The 21,786-nt window shown below is 43.7% G+C and overlaps 1 protein-coding gene across 2 annotated transcripts in view; it reads left to right on the forward strand.

The window, feature by feature from the left end:
- The first annotated feature begins 15,157 nt into the window (after positions 1–15,157).
- Positions 15,158–21,786, forward strand: part of fbxo42 (F-box protein 42) — a 36,834-nt gene continuing 30,205 nt past the window's right edge. For both annotated transcript variants that reach the window (XM_067970523.1, XM_067970524.1), the window contains exons 1-2: positions 15,158–15,310; positions 21,041–21,298. In XM_067970523.1, coding sequence (XP_067826624.1) covers positions 21,052–21,298 — 247 coding nt within the window. In that variant the 5' untranslated portion in view covers positions 15,158–15,310; positions 21,041–21,051. The remainder of the gene's footprint in view (positions 15,311–21,040; positions 21,299–21,786) is intronic.

The raw sequence follows: 21,786 nt of genomic DNA on the forward strand, positions 1-21,786 counted from the left end.
TGCAGTCATTGATGTATTATAATGGTCATTGTGTATTAGGATTTGTCTTGGCTTGTCTGCATGTGAAATCAAGGACAACACTAAAGATTTTTACAAATATATTAAGAGAAAGGGTGGCTAAGAGTAATGTGGGCCCCTTAATGACACATGCAGGTGATATTGTAATTGGAAATCAGAAAATGGCAGACTTGCTAAATAGCTACTTTCTATCAGTCTTCACAATAGAGAATGAGGGATAAAATACCAGAGATACAAGGAAAAGTAAAAATAGGGGAGGAACTAACTAGATTCAATATAAATTTTTAAATGGTGATGGAGAAACTAATGAGATTAAAGATGGGCAAATCTCCAGGACCTGATGGTTTCCGCCCCAGGGTATTAAAAGAAGTAGGTGAGGAAATTGTTGATGCATTAGTCATGATCTTCCAAACCCAAAAGGAATTGTCCCTTTGGATTGGAAAATTGCCAATGTCACTCCACTATTTAAGAAGGGTAAGAGAGATATACTAGGAAATTATAGGCCTATTAGTCTAATGTCAGTTGTGGGGAAGTTACTAGAATCTGTTATTAGGGGCAGAGTGACTGAGCATTTGGGCAAATATGAGCTGATCAGAGACAGTCAGCATGGATTTGTAAAGGGTACATCATGTCTAATGAACCGAGTTGAATTTTTTGAGGAGGTAACTAACGTGGTGGATAAAGGGGTGTCTATGGATGTTATTTATACGAACTTCCAGAAGGCACTGTACTAGGTTCCACATAAGAGACTGTTAACAAAAATGAGAGTGCATGGAATTGGAGGCAACCTATTGGCTTAGATAGGGAATTGGTTAGGAGGTAGGAGACAGCGGGTAGGGATAATGGGTATGTTCTCAAATTGGCAGGATGTGACTAGTGGTGTCCCCCAGGGATCTGTACTGGGGACGCAGCTTTTCACTATATTTATAAATGACTTGGATGAAGGAATAGAGTGCTGTATATCTAAGTTTGATGACAACACGAAGTTAGATGGCACATTAAAAAGTGTAGATGGGAGCAGAAAGTTGCTAAGGGACACTGATAGATAAGTGAGTGGGCAAAACTTTGGCAGATGGATTTCAATGTGGGAAAGTGTGAGGTCATCCACTTTGGACCTAAGAAAGATAGATCCGAGTATTTTCCAAATGACAAGAAGCTAGGAACTGGATGAGCAGAGAGATTATGGGGTCGAAGTACAGAAATCACCAAAAGCTAGTGGATAGGAACAAAAAATAATTTAAAAGGCTAATGGATGTTGGCCTTTATCTCAAAAGAGCTGGTGTACAGGGGGGTGGAAGTTATATTACAGCTGTACAGAGCTCTGGTTAGACCCCATCTGGAGTACTGCATTCATTTCTGGGCACTGCACCTCAGGAAGGTTGTATTGGCCAGAATGATTCCGGGGCTGAAAGAGTTAAGTTATGAGGACAGGTTACATGGACTAGGCTTCTGTTCCCTTGAATATGGAAGATTAAGGGGTGATCTAATTGAGGTGTTTAAGAATATTAAAGGATTTGTTGGGGTAGATATAGAGAAACTATTTCCTCTGATGGGAGAGTCCAGAACAAGGGGGCATAACTTTAAAATTAGAGCTGGGCATTCAGGATGATCTCAGAAAGCACCTCACACAATTCTCTCCCTCAAAAAGCTGATGAGGCTAGGTCAACGGAAAATTTCAAAACTGAGATTGATAGATTTGTGTATGGCAAGGGTATTAAGGGTTATGGAACCAAGGCGAGTAGCTGGAGTTAAGGTACAGATCAGCCATGATCCAATTGAATGGTTGAACAGGCTCGAGGACCTACTCCTGATCCTATTGCTTTCGGCCTTGATTTTTCAGGAGTCCCACCTCTGTTTTCAGGATCTCCTGGTGAAGTCTACAACTTTATTCAAGCAAATTTGGACACTGGGCACTCCCAAAGTAGCGCTTCTGGTAGACAGGTCAGTTTCTGTTAGAACATTGCCAATATGAGACTGCCCTCAATTACAAGACACAGGAAAATGAAATGAACAGCAGGCTGGTCAGCATCAAAAAGAGAAAGATGGGTTAATATTTTAGATCTGACCTTTCATCAGAACTCAATGATATCAAAAGCCTTTTTTTCCAGCGTTTTTTTCAATTTTATCTCTTTTTCTGTAATCCCCTCCCCACCAAGGTGGGAGAAGGGGTAAGGTCACAGCTGAGTCCGATTGGGGCCTTGCCCACTTACGAAGAATTGCCATTCACGTTGCCATGCACCCAGGCTCTTTACCAAGTTGCTTATTTATGGCGGCAGTCTGTCTAGTAGAGAAAGCTGCATGTTTATCTGTACCCAGACAACTAGTTGGTAAAACCAAATACGGAGTGCATAATTTCTGACACCAGACTCGGACAGAATGCTCTGATTTAAGCAGGGTACAGGCTCTTGACAGATTACTTGACTTGACCCTGTACATGGTACCTTAACCACTCCATGCAGTCCCTACAAGTCCGTTTGATCCGCAGCCCATCCACCACCTTAAACATCCACTCCCTCCAGTATCGGTGCACCATGGTTGCAGCGTGTACAATCTACAGAATGCACCACAGCAAGTCACCAAGGCTTTTTCGACAGCAACTCCCAAACCCGTGATCTCCACCACCTGGAAGGACATGGGCAGCAGGTACATGGGAACACCATCATCTCCAAGTTCCCCTCCAAGTCACACACCATCCCGACTTCGATGGGTCAAAATCCTGAAACTCCCTAACAGCATTGCGGGAGTACCTTGACCACATGGGCTGCAGCAGTTCAAGAAGAAGGCTTACCAACTCCTTCTGAAGGGTAACTAGGAATGGGCAATGAATGCTGGTCTTGCCAGCGATGCCCATATCCTGGGAATTAATATTTTTTAAAAAGTGAACCCATTGTTTGCACAATCGTCAATGCCATGAAAAATTTGGGTGCTCCCAACCCCTTCACTCATATTCACAGCAAAAGACAGTTTCCATAAGCAGAACTGAGTCTCCTACGATGTGAAAGTTGTAAGTTTATGCATGACATGAAAGGAATCGCATGCCATGGGACTAACAATTATCCTTTTATCTCAATCTTTCACAACAGAGACTGTACAGGTTGCCTACCCTGCTCTCTTACCTACTCTGAAATTTGTAAAACACCACTCATACCATTCAGGCGAACACTAATATTGAAACTTACAAGAATTCGAATTGCACAGAAGCAAAATAATACAGAAAGTAATCAGCAATACAATACTTGCATTATATTTTAAACTCTCAAATAATAAAATGTCCAAATCTCAGTGTCCTTTTCAGAATCTTTTGACTGAGTCTTTGATGAACATCATATGAATACTTCAACTCCACGGAGCCCCTGCCACTAACATGTAGATGTAGGCCGGCAAACCGGATATCCTAAGACTGCTTTCCAGATGTTTTTTTTTCAAGTGTTGGCCAGCTTCCTTCCCTCTAAGCATGCAAACGTGTTATTAATCAATTTTACCAATCAGTTAAGTAGAAGGTGAACAGCAGCCCCTTGGCGGTCTGTCGGTTTTGTTTTCTTTTGGCACTTGAGTTGAATATCAAATAGATTGGTTCCAACAGGCATCTACAAGTTTGCATACATTTAACATTTCAAAGACAAGAATTTTTGATGCAATTAATTTGTGAGTACATGTAAGGGCTTCCCTCCAGGAAACCAACTAGCTGCCTTCCCCCAAAACAAATAGCTCTCTCCAAAAATATTTGTATATTGTTTTACTTCCCCTCCCTGCAAAGGCACAGAAAATCTTTTAAGAAGTTATGTAACAGAAGCCCATGTACAATTCACAGTGTATTGGCTGATCTAAAATTTCATATGAAGATTAATAGACATTTAATGGTTACTTTCATCGCAGATATAGATGAAAGTGCATTTGCTCATGCTAGTGGTGGATATGAAGCACCAATTTGCTAGCCAGACTGCAGCTGGAGCCCTCTCCACTGTCATTATCTTTAGTGACAGATGTCTCCCTCTTGGGGGGAAGCCAAGACACAAGGAATATGGCATCCTTCTGTAGAACTCATAGTTATAAGTAGTTTGGCTAGACTTTAAATTACTTTAAGGGCCAAGTACTATGCAAAGCTATGTATACTGATAGTACAGCTGTGGTATACTGTATTGAAAAGCTGGGTGGGACTCAGTGCTTGGTTCAGTAACATGCAGATATGGCAATGGTGCAAACTGAATTCTGTGAATTTGTCAGTTCATCTACCAGCAGGAGCATACAATGGGCTGGTGTATAGTCCCAGCAGGATCAAGGTCTAGTTTCACAAATGGAATCTTCACTCAAAGGTGCTAACTCCTGTTTTGAGAAATGGGGCTAACTGGAGACAGACCTCTTGGCCTACGTTCCAGAACAAGAAGTTGCTGAGGTTCTGCTGCAAATTAATGCAGTGGCTCTGGACTGCTGACCCAGTAATCATTTGATACAACAATGCTGTCCTTCAGAAAGACCCATAAAAGCTTATAATGCCAAGTGAAAATACTTCGACCTCATCTGTGTTTGGTGCACAAACAACTTGCATTGATATAGCATCTTTAATGTAGAAGATGTCCCAAGGAGATTTCCAGAGGGGGAGAAAGATAAATAGAAATAGATGACCTGAATGCTGAGCCATGCGAGAGAGAGAGAGATTAGAAGGGATGCCAGAAAGCTTGGCCAAAAATATATGTTTTGAGAATGTTTTTAATGGTGTGTTGAAAACTTAATTACCTATTATACACAATGCATTAACTCCAAACTTATTTTCAGACAAGTAAGAATTTATTAAGAAACTTGTACAAGTGGAAGTGTACCTCAAACAATGGTTGAGGCTACGTCTTCCTCGAACAAAGAAAGCAGTTAACTTTTATACAGTTAATTCAGTAATGTCTGTCTATCATTGAATATGGGCGTACATGTACACTCTCATTGGTTCAAGTGGTTAGTCAATCAAAAATAGGGAACCCACCCTCTAGTTTCCCATGCCTGTCTCGTGATGTTGAACACTGTCCTGGGAAAATGCCTTTCCCCTAAGAAACTGTCTTTATTATCAGTTCTGTACTCAGTCTCAAGGCTATATGGTCATTCATTTCTATTAGTCAGACAGTTATCTCATAAGCAGACAATAGCTCTTCTGTGTGTCTTTGGTGAGAACTAATAACATAAGCTTTCTATTATATTCAGCTGGTCAGCTAACATGGTCAACTTATCCATCATGCTTTGCTTCTTTTATGGTCAAGTAACTGTTCAGTATTTCTACATTAATATGGTCAGCTTTATGGTTTAGGTGTATTAGAAAGTTAATTTGGTCAGGCATTTCTTTATGGTTTTCCACATGTGGAGTGAGAAGTGGAGAGTCAAAGGGATTCAGGGAAAAAGTTCTAGAGAGTATGGCAAAGGTGGCTAAAGGCTTTGCCACCAATGGTGGGGCAAAGGGAGGGGGGATGCACAAAAGACCAGAACTGGAGGACAGAGGGGATATAAGGCTGGACGAGGTTACAAAGGTAGGGAGTCGCTAGGCCCTGGAGGGATTTGAAATTTAATGCATTGGAGTACAGTGTAGGTTAGCAAGAACGGTAATGATGATCAAGTATGATTTAATGTGGGACAAGATATGGGCAACTGGGTTTTAGACAAGTTGGAGTTAATAAAGGCAAGCAGGATGACACTGAAGAAATCAAGTCTAGATGTGACAGAAGCATGAATAAGGATTTCAGCGACAGAACAGCTGTCGTAGGAGTATTGGCAGGCAATGATGCAGTTTTGATGATGGATAAGGTTTGAAGCTCAGCTCTGGCTGGACAGGATACCAAGGTTTCATACAGTCTGATTCAGCGTAAGCAAGTGGTCGGCTTAGGGATGGAGTCAGTGACAGAAGAGCAGAATTTATTACGAGAGTCATAAACAATAGTTTTGGTCTTCCCGAGGAAGTTGTGATGTATCTATGCCGATGTCAGACAAGCAGGGAAGTAAGGGTAGATCCTGAGGGAAGTTGGAAGGTGATAGTGTATGGGATGGGAAGAGAGACCATTGCTGGTGTAACCAATTCAATCTCCAGCATGTAAAAATGTATCAAAAGAGGATAAGATACTGATGGAAAAGTAAACTGTCAGCTAGTTGCGCCTAGATGAATTTTATGGAATGCTGAGCGCAGATGAGAATAAAACAATGAAATTTGGCAAATACTAAGTTTGATATAAAACTACCCTTAGACTGCCGGCAACTGGAAGGAAATGACAGTCTCTCTGGGTTAGCTGAATTTAAGTTTCCATCTCTCAATGTGACACTGAAATAAACATGAATATTACAGTTTTAAAAACTACTCAAATGTCAGGAGCAGCATTATAATACTAACCCCAAACTGAAATAAATATAAAACACAACTTTAATTATTATTTTTTAAAAACCTGACAACTGCTCACATTTTTGTACTCTCACTGCCCCCCCCCATTGTCTCTTGTTGACACCTCCAGAAGGGCTACTCAATTTCTTCACAAATGTGTTGTAATACTAAGCTTTTACTTAAGTTCCCATTCACAACAGTAGTTAGAAAACCATGCAGGAAGGGTGCAAAACAATGAATCATAATGCTAAAGTTTAAGATACTAGTTTTATATTGCAAATTCTGTCATAAATTAAATATACATGTGAAATCCAGCATGGTGTACACCATCTGGCATCTTGTAGACAAAGAGCACTTTGAGTTTTTCTCTTCGCACCTATTTTTTCTCTTTCCTCACCTCCATCACTGATTCCTCTCTGTGATCTATTTATTCAGCACATGCTCCTGTGAGTTTGAGTCTCCGAGGAATGTGTCCTGTATCACAGATACCTGGATAAATAAAGTCTAAAAATATACTTCAATTAGATTATTGGCTGTAGTGACCAACTAAATATTGGGAAGACCAAAGCCTTCTTTGGTTCCCGCCACAAACTCTGTTCCCTAGAAACCAACTCCATCCCTCTCCATGGCCACTGTCTGAGGCTGAACCAGACTGTTATCAACCTTGGTGTCCTATTTGACCCTGAGATGAGCTTCCGACCACATGTCCACTCCATTACCAAGACCGCCTACTTCCACCTCCGTAACATCGCCAGTCTCTGCCCCTGCCTCAGCTCATTTGCTGCTGAAACCCTCATCCATGCCTTTGTTACTTCTAGACTCGACTATTCCAATGCTTTCCTGACTGGCCTCCCATCTTCCACCCTCCATAAACTTGAGCTCATCCAAAACTCTGCTGCTCATATCCAAACTTGCACCAAGTCCCGTTCACCCATCACCCCTGTGCTCGCTGACCTACATTGGCTCCCGATCCAGGAATGCCTCGATTTTAAAATTCTCATCCTTGTTTTCAAATCACTCCATGGTCTCGCCCCTCCCTATCTCTGTAACCTCCTCCAGCCCTACAACCCTCCAAGACTTCTGCGCTCCTCCAATTCTTGCCTCTTGCGCATCCCCGATTTTATTCGCTCCACCATTGGCAGCCATGCCTCCAGCTGCGTGGACCTAAGCTCTGGAATTCCCTCCCTAAACCTCTTCACCTTTCATCCTTTAAGACACTCCTTAAAACCTACCTCTTTGACCAAGCTTTTGGTCACCTGTCCTAATATCTCCTTATGTGGCTCGATGTCAAATTTTGTTTTGATAATGGCCCTGTGAAGCACCTTGGGACATTTTATTAAGTTAAAGGTGCTATATAAATGCAAGTTGTTGTTGAGCCAACCTCATCTCAGCCCACATTTCTGTCCATGCTGGATTGAGTTGACAGTGCTGAATTGAAAATATTTTGTATTTATCTGAGAAACAGTTACAATACAAAACATGTCTCATTTATCAGTGAGAATCATAGTCATAATATATAACATGTATAATTGATACTGTACAAAATATACTTATAGTACGACACAATCCATGTAGTGAATTCAAGTAACGCAGAGAAGGATTGAGGTAGACAGCAACTTGGCATGGCAGCCATTTGCCAAATCAAAAACCAGACAAGCAAAGGCAAAGAATGTGATTGTAGCTCCATTTCTCAGGTTTACTTTGCTGCTAATGAAAATTCATTGAAAACCGTAATAATAATTTCACATATAATTAATCATACAGAATGATAAACACAGGGATGAAATTCAACTTTGGCGAGGCGCAAAACTGGTGGTAGCGGATTGGTCACCCGTTGTGCAACAAGAACAACAATTTATATAGCGCCTTTAACTTACTAAAACATCCCAAGGCGCTTCACAAGAGGGTTATCAATCAAAATTTGACACCAAGCCATAGAAGGAGGTATGAGGAAAGGTGAGAGGTAGCTTTTAAGGAGCATCTTAAAGGAGGAGGGGTAGAGAGGCGGAAAGGTTTAGGCAGGGAATTCTAGAGCTTAGAGCCTGGGCAGCTGAAGGCACGGCCGCCAATGGTGGAGCGATGAAAATCAGGGATGGACAAGAGATCAGAATTGGAGGAGGGCAGAGATCTCGGAGGGTTGCAGGGCTGGAGGAGGTTACAGAGATAGGGAGGGGCAAGGTCATGGAGGGAATTGAAAACAAGGATCAGAATTTTTAAATCGAGAAGTTTCTGGACAGGGGGCCAATGTAGGTCAGCGAGCACAGGGGTGATGGGTGAACGGGACTTGGCGCAAGTTTGGATACGGGCAGCAGAGTTTTGGATAAGCTCAAGGTTATGGAGGATGGGAGGCCGGCCAGGAGAGCATTGGAATAGTCGAGTCTACAGGTAACAAATGCACGGATGAGGGTTTCAGCAGCACATATGAACATACGAAATTGACAGGCATGAAAAGACCAGCTGGTCCATCAAGCCCCACACCACGATGGCCGGACCATCATGGCTAAACACGTCTTCACTCCCCCATCCTCCCTCTCTCACACCCACCCCCGCAGCAATGTCATCTCCTGGGAGAGGCAAAGATCAGAAAAAACCTAGGGCCAATAAGGCAAAATGTGGTCCATAAAATGTCTCTCCAACCCCCTCAGGTGATCAAAACCAGTTCAGGAGATTACATGGACCAAGTGCTATCTATAAAGGCACTTACCTTCTATATGATGCGACCTCTGCCCCAGTCAGGAACTGGTCCAGCTCCCACTTGAAGGCAGAGCGTCAGCACCCACCACACCAGCTGGCAATATATTCCAGAGGCTCACAATTCTATGGGAAAAGAAGAACTGCCTAACATCCAGTGATTTCTTACTCTTCCATAGTCTAAACTCGTGTTCCCTGGTCCTCCCCAATCTGTTAAACTGGAATAATCTATCAACAGGTACACTATCCAGCCCTTTAGTTATTTTATAGACCTCTATCAGGTCACCTGTAAAACTGCACTGCTCTAAAGTAAACAGACCAAGGTTCTTGAGCCTATCTGAGTAGCTGAGGTTCTTTAAGCTGGGAATCATTCTTGTAGCACTCCTCTGGACCTTTTCCAAGGCCACTATATCACCCATTATGTTGGGGGGGGGGTGCAAAACTGAGCACAGTACTCTCGATGCGGTCTGACCAGCGACCTATAAAGTGTCAAAATGGTGTCCGTTGATTTACATTGAATGGTTCTATTAATACAACCCAATACCTTGTTAGCTTTAGCTACAGTTTCTCTACATTGGTCAGGAACCTTTAGTGATCTGTGCACAATAACATCAAGATCTTTTTGTTGCTTAACCTCTTTTGGTATTGTTCCCTGCAAATGGTACGTGTATTCTGTGTTGGCCCTACCAACTTGCATGACACTACATTGATCTAAATTAAATGCCATTTGCCAATGTATGGCCCACTCCCCTAGCACATCTAAATCTTTTTGGATTTGATTGCACTCCTCTACCGTCTTAACCCTTGTACAGATTTTGGTGTCATCTGCAAACTTACTTACCACACTCCCAACACCACTGTCCAGGTCATTAATAAAGATCATGAAGAGTAGCGGGTCTAGGACCGATCCCTGGGGGACACCACTAGTAACATGTCTCCAAACTGAACCACATCCGTTAACTACAACTTTTTGGCTGCGGGATTGGAGCCAATTCTTAATCCAGCTTTTCAAATTTCTACTGATATCACAAGATTCTATCTTGTGAAATAACCTAATATGCGGTGCCTTTTCAAAGGCTTTCTGAAAGTCCAGGTAGACAATGATTACTCTCATCCACCACCCTAGTGACTTCCTCAAAAAACTCTATCAAATTTGTTAGGCACGATCTATTTTTTCAGAAGCCGTGTTGTGAATTTCTAATGGGCCCTTCCATTTCCCAGTGATCATAAAGGGCATCTCTTACAATCCCTACTCGCATCTTCCCAATAATGGATGTCAGGCTGATAGGCCTGTAGTTCCCTGGCTCTGATTTGTCCCTTTTTGAAAATAGGAACTAGATGAGCTGAGACAGGAGCAGGGACGGACAATGTTACAGAGATGGAAGTAAGTGGTCTTGCTGATGGAGCGGATATGTGGTCGGAAGCTCATCTTGGGGTCAAATAGAACGCCGTGGTTGTGAACGGTTTGGTTCAGCCTCAGACAGTGGCCATGGAGAGGGATGGAGTCGACTAGGGAATGGAATTTGTGGAGGGGACCAAAGACAATGGCTTCAGTCTTCCTAATATTTAATTGGAGGAAATTTCTGCTTGAACAAGCAGCGTAACAAATCAAAGGCAGTGGAGGGGTTGAGAGAGGTGGTTGTGAGGTAGAGCTGGGTGTTGTCAGTGAAGATGTAGAACCTGATGTGTTTTCAGATGATGTTGCTGAGGGGCAGCATGTAGATGAGAAATAGAGGGGGCCAAAGATAGATCCTTGGGGGACTCCAGAGGTAACGATGTGGGAGTGGGATGAGAAGCCATTGCAGGTGATTCTTTGGCTACGACTAGATACACCCAGAAGGATGACGGAGGACAGAGGAGAGGCGTTGGAGGAGGATGGTGTGGTCGTCCGTGTCAAAGGCTGCAGACAGGTCAAGAAGGATGAAGAGGGATAGTTTACCACGGTCACAGTCACATAGGATGTCATTTGTGACTTTGATAGGGGTCATTTCAGTGCTGTTGCAGGGGCTGAAACTCTGATTGGAGGGGTTTAAACATGGAGTTGTGAGAAAGATGGGTGCGGATTTGGGAGGCGACCACACGTTCAAAGACTTTGGAGAGGAAAGGGAGGTTGGAGACGGAGCGGTAGTTTGCAAGGAGGAGGGGTCAAGGGTGGGTTTTTTGAGGCGGGGGTATGATGGCAGATTTGAAGGAAAGTACCTGATGAGAGGGTACCATTAACAATATCAGCTAACATGGGGGCCAAGAAGGGAAGTTGGGAGGTCAGCAGTTTGGTGGGAATAGGGTCGAAGGAGTAGGAGAAGAGTCTCATAGATAAGATGAGCTCGGAGAGGGCATGAGGGGAGATAGGAGAGAAACTACAGAAATATGCAAGTTCAGAGCTAGGGCAAGGGGGAACCTTAGGGGAAGTTTGGCTTGGTGGGTAGGGGTAGGGTGGGAAGTGGCAGAAGCAGCTGAATGGATGGTCTCAATCTTAGTGACAAAGAAGTCCATGATCTCCTCACACTTGTTGGATGTGAGGGGAGAGGGGTTTAAGAAGACAGTTTGTAGTGAAGAGAAGCCGGGGGTTATCTTTGCATTCCAGGATGATCCTGGAATAGTGAGCAGTTTTGGCAGAGGAGAGCAGGACCCGATAGTGCTTTGGCGATGAATGGCTAAACCAGTTGTCCATTACAAACATTCTTGGACTTGGACTGCATCTCTTGGACTTAACGGAGCGGAGATGAGGGCCGTAGCAGGGGGAGCGACCAGGGTGAGAGAGAGTAACGGTTTTAATGGGGACGAGGGCATCAAAGGTGGAGGTGAGGGTGTGATTGAGCAGATTGGTAGCTGCTGAAATGTCGTGGTGAATGGAGGGGCAGAGTTGGGAATTTGAAAGTGCCGTTGTAAGTGACTTCGGGGGGAGTTCTTTCCAGGGAAGGATACAGAAGGAAGTGGGATTGGGAGGGGGAAGGGGGAGGTGAGTGGAGAGGGATACAAGGAAGTGATCAGCAATGGCCTGACATGATGGGAGTAGAGAGGCCACGTGAGATGGCAGAGTTGAGGGGTGGCCTTGCATATGGGTAGAGGAGTTTATGTGGGGGGACAGATTAAGGGAGGAAAAGAGGGCAGTGAACTCAGAGGAGAGAGGGCATGATGAGTTGAGATGGAGGATCAACGAGGATGAGAAGTCGCTCATTGCAGATGCTGAGGGAGGAGAGCAGTGAAGGTATCTTGGTTAGAAACTTGGCGTGGTACTTGGGTGGGCGGTAGAGAATGAGGATTTTAAAGGAGAGGTGAGGGGGTGGAACAAGGTGAGATGCTCAAAGGAAGAGAAGGTGCCAGAGGAGTAGGGGGACAGACCAAAGTGTGATTTGATGATAAGGGCCACACCACCACCACAGCGGTCTGGGCAGGGCAAGTGGTGGAAGATATAGCCAGGCAGGGAGGCATCATTAAGGGGAAGGTATCATCACCTGTCAGCCAAGTTTCCGTCAAGGCCATGATGTCTATGCACTCATCCACAATAAGGTCATGGATGGCAAGAGCCTGGTTCACAAGTGAACAAACATTCTGGAGGGAGATGTGGAGAGGGATGGTGATAGCTGATCTGGTGGCAGAGTCCACAAGGTCAGCCCTGGGAGGGGTGAATAGACGGGAAGAAGATTGGCAAGATTAGCCCCGAGCAGGTGCGCTGGGCGAGAAAATCAATGAGAGCAGGATGGGGCAGTCGGGTTTGCTGCTCTTAAGGAGGCAGTGACGGGTGCCTCAATGGGCCCTTCAGAGGATGCCAAGAAAGGCACAGAGGGAAGCTGTAGGCTTATCTAAGAGGGAGTCAAGCCAGAGACGGTGGCAGGAGAGTAAGAAGGTTGAGGAGTGGTAAAGGGTTGGGGTAGGGATTTGGGGGGCAGAGTTCCCGAGAGGGGGGATATGAAAGGAGGCACGATGACAGGAGAGAGGAGCTTAGGACGGGTAAAGAGAAAAGAAGGAAAAAGGGAAATAGAAGTGATGCTCTTAGGTCTGGAGCAGCAGCCAAAACGTGCAAGCGAATGGACACAGGGAAATTCAAGTTACATAGGAGTAGTTACATAGCAAGATTAGGATACATATATCCTGGTAATAAACAGGGAATAGAGAGGAGACTATATGAGGGAGTCCAGAGTTAAAGTCAGAAGTCCCGTGGTGGGATAAAGTTGACGTAGATAGGGTGAAGTCAGCTTGGAGCCTCGACGAACTGATGTCAACGTTCGGAAACAGGTGTGGAGGGCGAGTGAGTCCAGAAGCTATTTGAAGGGTAGAGTATCGGAGGACGCACTGCTAGAGGTATTTCCGTGGGAACGAAGAGCCAGGAAGTGCGCAGAATTGATTGTGGGGCTGAAAAATGCTGGCAATGTTGGAGGTCACTATAAGATCCAGAAGTGGCGGAGAAATGGACTTAGGCCCATTGGAGGGTGAATTTCTGGCCTGGAACCACACTGTTGCAAAATAAAGCTGAAAAACGAGTAGGAGCAGTAGGACAGTCAGCAGCTCAGCAGGTAACAGCAAGTATATACACCTTGCCCAATTCTCCTTTCTATTGACTTTAATGGGAGAGTAATGGGTGGCCGTTCGCCAACGCTCGTTTTGCGCCCCCGCTGAAGTTGAATTTCACCCGCACAGAATTTGTATCTGGTTTTCACTTTAGAAATTTGTAGACTGTTTGGTCCACATTGCAACCCTTTATAATTAAAGAAGTGCAGTCAGGAGGTTTGCTGCATCTTCAAGTGCTGGCCCAGATAATCCAGGATCCTCCCAAGAGTCCTGTAAGGATATACAATTGGGGTTGCTAGAAAAACAGCAGAACTGTCAACATTGGGGAAATGTTAAGAACACTATTTATTTTTAAGAGTGTGTTACATCAAAATAGATTGTATTTTTAACAGATTGAGATTTGATGGACCTGAAACAGTCTTAAGGAGATTAATTTTACTGAGATAAGAGACTATCACTTTCAGTTTGGGAGGAAGGTGAGGGAAGTCAGATTAGATAACATGCCTGGCAAAGGAAGATTGCAACTAAATCATCTTTCTCTGTGGTATAATTGGTAATCTGATACCTGAGCCAGATAGATCCAATGTATTCCATGGCACTGTTGATGATTTACCAGCCAACCTGGCTCAATAATGCAACCTGGAGAGGTACACCTGTCACTGGGGAGCTGGGATTCTTCCTACTCTGTTCCAAATAGCCCTGTTGGCAATCCAATAAAGGGTAAGATGATCCTAGCTGGACAATCCAGAAGGTTGCCAGTCAGTCCTGAAGTCTCGGCTCTGACAAACTGTACTCCCCTGTGCTCGCTGACCTACATTGGCTCCCAGTCCAGCCACGCCTCGATTTTATAATTCTCACCCTTTTGTTCAAATCCCTCCATGGCCTTGCTCCCCCTTATCTCTGTAACCTCCAGCCCTAAAACCCTCCAAAAACTCTGCGTTCCTCCAACTCTGGCCTCTCGTGCATCCCCCACTTCCTTCCCCCCAGCAATGGCGGCCGTGCCTTCAGTCATCTAAGCCCTAAACTTTGGAACCTTCTCCTCCTTTAAGACGCTCCTTAAAACCTACCTCTTTGACCAAGCTTTTCTAATTTCTGGTGTCAATTTTTGTCTGACTACGCTCTGGTGAAGCGCCATGGGACGTTTAACTACATTAAATGCAAATTGTTGTTAAGCTCTTTGACCGTAGGTATATGGGGTGTGTTCCCTATGGTGAGGGAGTATGTATTCCAAATTGAGACAACAGAAACTCTACCTGTGGTGGTGGTGGGATGGGGTCCTCAGTAGTTTGGTTTGAAGACCCTTTAACATGGTGATGGGTTTCTGCACTTTCTGACCAAAAACAGAAAATATCATAGCTTCTATATGATATATAACACACTGATAGCATATAATAATATACATGAAGTACATACACTTAATGGGATGTGACACTGGGCCATTGGGAGCCCTAGGAGGGAAACAGGCTCTTGCAGTGAGGTGGCCATAGCTGGGCCCAGACTCAGCATGCGCTTGATGTGGACACCAGGTGGGGCACGTGAGCGCGCGGCTGTGACGCCCGTTACTGCGTGCGCGCCGCCGCGGCGCTGTCGGTTCTGGCGGAAGATGGCGGCGATGGCGGATCCTAGCGATTGAGAGCGGGAGTTGCCGGAAACACGGAAGCGCCGAGAGCCACGGCTTCAGTCACAAGCAGCGGCCTTTAGCACACAACGAGCCGGCACAAGGGAGAGGGGAAGCGAGCCAGGCCGGTGAGTGAGGCCGTAACCCCAAAGCTCGGCCCGGGAATAGGTGCCAGCATCCCCGGGGCTGTGGGCAGGGTGGCGCCCACCTCGGGGTGAGCTCAGTGCGCACAGCGAGATAAAGCAGAGTCTGCGGAACCAGCCCCAGTCAAGGGGGGGCTCAGCAGGTTGCTCATCGCTGGTTCCGGGTGCTTTGGGACGGTATGCGGCCCTTTGTACTGGGAGCCTCCCCGGAGCCCATGAGTGAGAATTGGCCACATGCCAATGGTATCCTTGTAGGGCCTGGGACCAGGGTCAGGTGCAAAACCGACAAACTGCACCTGTGATGAGAGCCCCTCTGCCCCAATATTGAGACGTGGAGCTGAATCCAGAACCACAGGGCAGTGAATCAAAGAGGTCAATATCATCGCATCCTGTAATGTGTGTAAAGAGGGGTGGCATAGTCCTTTGTACCCTATAATGTGAGTACAGTGGCAGCATGGCCTTTGTACCCCATATTATGGGTAAGGAGAGGCAACATGGTGCCTGCACCCTATAATGTGGGTAAGAAGGGGTGACATGGAACTACACAGATGAGTTAAGTGTAATGGTGTGGTTCCTGTACCCCATAATATGAGTAAGATGGAGCAATTAAGTCACTACCCATAATATAGTTAAGGAGGAGTGGAGAGGTCACTATACTCCTGAAGTGTATACGAAGGATTAACACAACAACAACTTGCATTTATATAGCGCCTTTAACGTAGTAAAACGCCCCAAGGCATTTAACAGGAGCGTTATCAAACAAAATTTGACACCGAGCCTCATAGGGAGATATTAGGACGGGAGATCAAAAGCTTGGTTAAAGAGTGTCTTAAAGGAGGTGGAGAGGTTTACGGAGGGAATTCCAGAGCTTAGGGCCTAGGCAGCTGAGAAGCTGACAGGTAGTCAGGAAATCTTGACTTTATCAAAAGCAGAATTCTGTGGATGCTGGAAATCTGAAATAAAAACAGAAAATGCTGGAAATACTCAGCAAATCAGGCAGCATCTGTGGAGAAAGAAACAGAGTTAACGTTTCAGGTCAATGACCTTTCATCAGAATTTGACTTTATTTTGGTTCTGTTAGTTCCTTGAGTTATACAGGGTGAGGAGGAGTGAATCGTTTGTTTCAGCGTAGCCTGGAATGTTCTAGGTGTGTGGTCAAATCTCATGATTTTTAACATCAAAACTGAATCTGTCCTGTTAGATGGAAATTCCTTTTCTATCCTGACAAACTGGTTTACAAATAAATAGGGGCTGAAGTCTTGCAAAATCTGCACTGTGAAAGTCATATTAATGTACCTTGAGAAAAAGTTGGAAAATTCAATTGTTTCAACCAAACATGGTTGCCTATTTCAGTTCTGTTATTAGAAAAGATGCTTGGCTGACTGGGAATGTAGATCAACGATCTTGTTTTGAACCAACCAGCTCAGTATCTGTACAGTGTGTCTTTGGAGTGTTTGATTATCATCGCTGTTAATGTGTGGTTATCGGAGTTACGTCTGTATAGTATGGCTATGCTTTGAACTGTATAATTATTGAAGGGACTGTGCATTGCAGTGTTCATTGGATTTCAGTAATATTGTAGTAATATTCAGTAAAACATAATAGTGGGCGTGTGAAATTTTCAAATTCTGTCCATTTGAACTGTGAAAAACAACACCTAGCTGAACAATTATAGATTTAGGCTTTCTAAATGTGGGTTCTACTTGGAAAGTACATTTTGAGCTGAATAACACTAGGGTGATGTTCTGATTGTTAAAGGTGTCTCCCTGGTGTTGGAAATAGCTTAATGTGATGAATTGAGTATTGCACAGGAAACAGTTTGTACTGTGCAGTGTACATCCTGTCACTTGCCACTTTATAGTATGTTGTATTATACCAAAGCAGCCCGCTTGATTGGCACCCCATCCACCACCCTAAACATTCACTCCCTTCACCGGCCGCACACTGGCTTCTTCGACAGCACCTCCCAAACCCGCGACCTCTACCACCTAGAAGGACAAGGGCAGCAGGCACATGGGAACAACACCACCTGCACGTTCCCCTCCAAGTCACATACCATCCCGACTTGGAAATATATTGCCGTTCCTTCATCGTCGCTGGGTCAAAATCCTGGAACTCCCTTCCTAACAGCACTGTGGGAGAACTTTCACCACATGGACTGCAGCGGTTCAAGAAGGTGGCTCACCACCACCTTCTCGAGGGCAATTAGGGATGGGCAATAAATGCTGGCCTCGCCAGCGACACCCACATCCCATGAACAAATAAAAAAAAAACATATAAACTATTTGGCTAGCCCCATCACGAAAAGCTAGTGCACAGGTACAAAAAGTAATTGAAAAGACTAATGGAATGTTGGCCTTTATTTCAAGGGATTGGAATTCAAAAGTGAGGAAGCGATGCTTCAGTTGTACAGAGTCCTGGTCAGGCCCCATCTGGAGTACTGCATTCAATTTTGGGCACCGAACCTCAGGAAAGATATATTGGCCTTGGAAAGGGTACAGCACAGATTCACCAGAATTATACAAGGGCTTAAATTACAAGGACATGTTGCATATAAATTTAGCTTCTATTCCCTTGAGTTTAGAAAGTTGAGGGGTGATCTCATTGACGTATTTAAAATGATTAAGGGATTCGATAGAGTAGATACAGAGAAACTATTTGCTCTGGTGGAGGAATCCAGAACAAGATTAGAGCTAGGCCGTTTAGGAGTAAAATCAGAAAGCACTTTTTCATACAAATGGTAGTGGAAATCTGGAATTCTAACCCCGCAAAAGGCTCTGGATGCTGTGTCAATTGATTTCAAAGCTGAGATCGATAGATTTTTACTAGGTAAGAGTATCAAGGGATTTGGAACAAAAGCGGGTAAATGTAGTTGAGGTACAGATCAGCCATAATCTAATTGAATGGTGGAACAAGCTTGAGGGGCTGACTGGCCTACTCCTGTTCATATGTTCCAAAGGGTATTTGCTGCTATTCATATACAGACTCTTCAGTCTCCAAACACAGCCTATATAAAGCTGTTGAAAAGTTAGTACACTATATAAGTTGCAGTAGGCAATGCTTTTTAGCTGTTCTGCTTATTTGAAGGGAAACAGGCCTTACACCGAAGAATCTCGGTAACTGATGGAACAGGAACAAAGTTTATTGATGACAAAGGCAGTTGACACTGAGTTAATCAAAACTCTCAGCAAGGAGCTGGGGTCATTGAGATAGTATAGAGTGTAATCAGATAATCATGGAATGGTCTCTCTGCTTCTAGGTGGGTGAATGTCATCCATGGAGCAGGCTGGGGTTGAACAATGGGGATGTTAAATGACATTTCTGGAGTTTTGCTTAATAATATGGCCCGTGGAAGGAATAGATCTAACGGGCAGTGTGGGTTTTACTTCTCTGCTTTATGTAACTGAAATTAAGAAAATCAAGTCCAGGTTATTTTTTGTGACCTTTTAAAATTCAGAAACAACTAACAGCGTAACACAAAATAAAATATGTGCTTTATTTCCCATATCCCTGGGAGCACAGTGTTTTGCTGAGACTGGGCAGGTAGTTCAGTTCTGGAACAGAACAAAACTCCCAATACTGTCTCAGTGATTACAGAGCAGTGGGGAGATTCTGTTCTTTTAAAAATGGTTAGAAATCCATCTGGTTTTTATATAGTTTACTTTTGGCATCATTTCATTCTTAAACAAGATAACAAATATGCCTTTAAGTAGTGGGTTATAGGAATTGAGATATTTCACACACAGCCTTTTGGCCTTGCTAAATTTGTACCAGTAGTGACTAAGCTTGGGAAGTGTTGCCGATTCTTGAACGTAGACCTGACAACTTTCCACTGAATCCTTTTCAGCTGGTGAACATGGTAAACACTTTTGGGATTCACCTCCTGTTTCTGAAGTCAATGGTCTTTCTCCCTTCTTACATTTTCTCTCCTCCTCTCTTGAATTCGCTGGCTCTTGTTGGATTGAGGTTTTACAGCTGCTGTTTGCTCTTCCAAAGGGCCATTTTTCACGTGTGAACTTTGTCAGTGATTTTTGTCAATAGGTTACTCGGGCATCCCAGCCAAACCTGTTACTCCTAATGTAAGTGAAGGAAGACTATCCCAAAGGTACTTTTACATGACTAACATCGGTGAAAGTGACTCGTGCATGACCAGTGTGCATTGGAAACTGTTGGCTCTGATTTTAGTTTTTAGTAGCTAGTCATATGAAATGCAGTTTTCTTCATGGATCTCCATCTAGCTGACTAACATTTTCCTTTACATATTTTGAGATTCCCTTTCATTTTTTTTCTTCATTCACTCTTTCTATTATTCCTCCTTTTTCTTTTTTGTTGGATGCACATTGATCACCTTTTACATGCTGCATCTTAGATGTATTGAAAAAAATGTATTTATACAGCACCGTATCATATTATTGAAACATCCTAAAGTGCTTCACGCAGTGAATTGCTTCAAAATGCAATGCTTGTTATGTAGGCAAACTTTAATCATTTTGCGTTTGCAGTGTTGAAATGTGAAAAACATCCAGCAGTGTAATAGGTTTTGTCCTTCTAAACCTGAGCTGTGTGTGGAGAGAGTATTTTGAGCTAAATGACACTGGAGTGAGGTACTGGTGAGTACAGATCTGTCACTGCCGTTGGTGTTGGTGGTGAAAGCGATTTAAGATGGAGTTAAGAGCATCACACAAGAAGCTTATCACAACTTTACAGTGTTATGGACACTAAGGGAATCAAGGGATATGGGCATAGGCCGGGATAGTGGAATTGAATAAGATGATCAGCCATGATAATGAATGGCGGAGCAGGCTCGAGGGGCCATGTGGCCTGCTCCTGCTCCTATTTCTTATGTTCTTGTTTTAAGTTCAATTTTTACTCTACCCTATTGATGTCAATACATTAAGTATCTTGTGAAAACACTGGTGAGATCTGTGTCTTATTGAGTTGATTGAACTGATTGAGTTCTGGATAACAAAAGTGTCCAAAAAAACTAAATACAGGACCCCTTCCAAAATTTCCCAACCAGTTGGTGTTCCTCAAATGGCTGAAGGCAGGATGGGACAGATCAGATAATCTGGGGATCCTCAATTTGATTGATACATCTGGATGGACAAAGTCCTTAAACACTTTGACTTGCCTTCTAGTCTTTGTTCTTTTACTCCTTTTATTTTTCCACTTTCTCGAAGGAAAATCCTCCTGTCTGGCAGTGATTGCTGTTGTACCCGATTCCAGCCAGTGGGAAAATCGTGTGAGCTCCAAGGACAATCTATTAAAAGTGTGTACAGTACATTATGGATGCTATCAAATCGTGGGGTGCTGATAATATACCCACAAAAGAAACTTCAAAGTCCCACCAGATTTGTAAGGGGAATTTTTTGCTGGTCTAATCCAAGAAACATCAGGTATAGAACCTTACAGTGATGTCTCCTGCAAATGTGCAGTTATAGACTCCTACATTTTGGACAGGTTATGGTTCCAATGTGATGTATATATTTTGGGATGACAGGTGAAGTCCAAGGCTGTGTGAAGAGGGAGGAGAAAGGGGAGTCTGACAACAGAACCCCCAGCAGTTCTAGTACTGCCAACATCTAGTTAATATTATTAACGTGAATGTTAAGAGTTCATTTTTTTAATCCTTTCAATTATGATGCATACCATGTCTGAGAATTGGCATACTTACATCCTTCCTTTGAACAAATCTTTCTCTCATTTGTAATATAGAGTGGCATGCGATGGCCAGCTCGTCAGACAGCGAGGATGACAGTTTTATTGCCATGGACACAGAAGAAGTATTGGATGGGCCCATGGAGCAGGACGAGGAGCCTCATGTTGAATTGGAAGTTGAGGAAATGAAGCATAATCGCTCGATGTTAGAGCTGCCTGAGGAGGTGCTGGAATACATCTTGTCTTTCTTGTCTCCCTACCAGGAGCACAAAACAGCTGCTCTTGTTTGTAAACAGTGGTATCGACTCATTAAAGGTACGGAACGTGGTTCAGGGTGAAATGTTTGGTGTAGGATAGAGATCTGAAATTTTGACCAAAAAGTTATTTTAGTGCAGGATATAATATGAGTACTACAGCAAGAAAAAAATTGATCATAAGTTGACTGTAAGAACACAGAACTTCTATGAATAGGAAATGGCCGTTAGGCCCAATAAATTGTTCCCTTTTTGATAGATCACTCCTACCATTCTGTCTCCTGAAATGCATCTGATTGCGTCTTGAACCCGTTTATACTGTCCTAGTTATATCCTTCTCTGATAACATTGTACAACTATATTTCTCTTTGACAACTTTCCACCTGTCTTCCCTTCCTATTCATAACTTCCTGATTTTTAACTTGTGTCCCTGATATTTGAACCTTCATCACAATGAATAGTTTACCTGAATTAACTATATCAAATCCCTTCACAATCTTGAAAATTTCAATGAGGTAAAGAACGTAAGGCTGTGGGTGTTTGTGCACC

This window comes from Heptranchias perlo, chromosome 32 (assembly GCF_035084215.1).
Source record: "Heptranchias perlo isolate sHepPer1 chromosome 32, sHepPer1.hap1, whole genome shotgun sequence".
NCBI lineage: Eukaryota > Metazoa > Chordata > Chondrichthyes > Hexanchiformes > Hexanchidae > Heptranchias > Heptranchias perlo.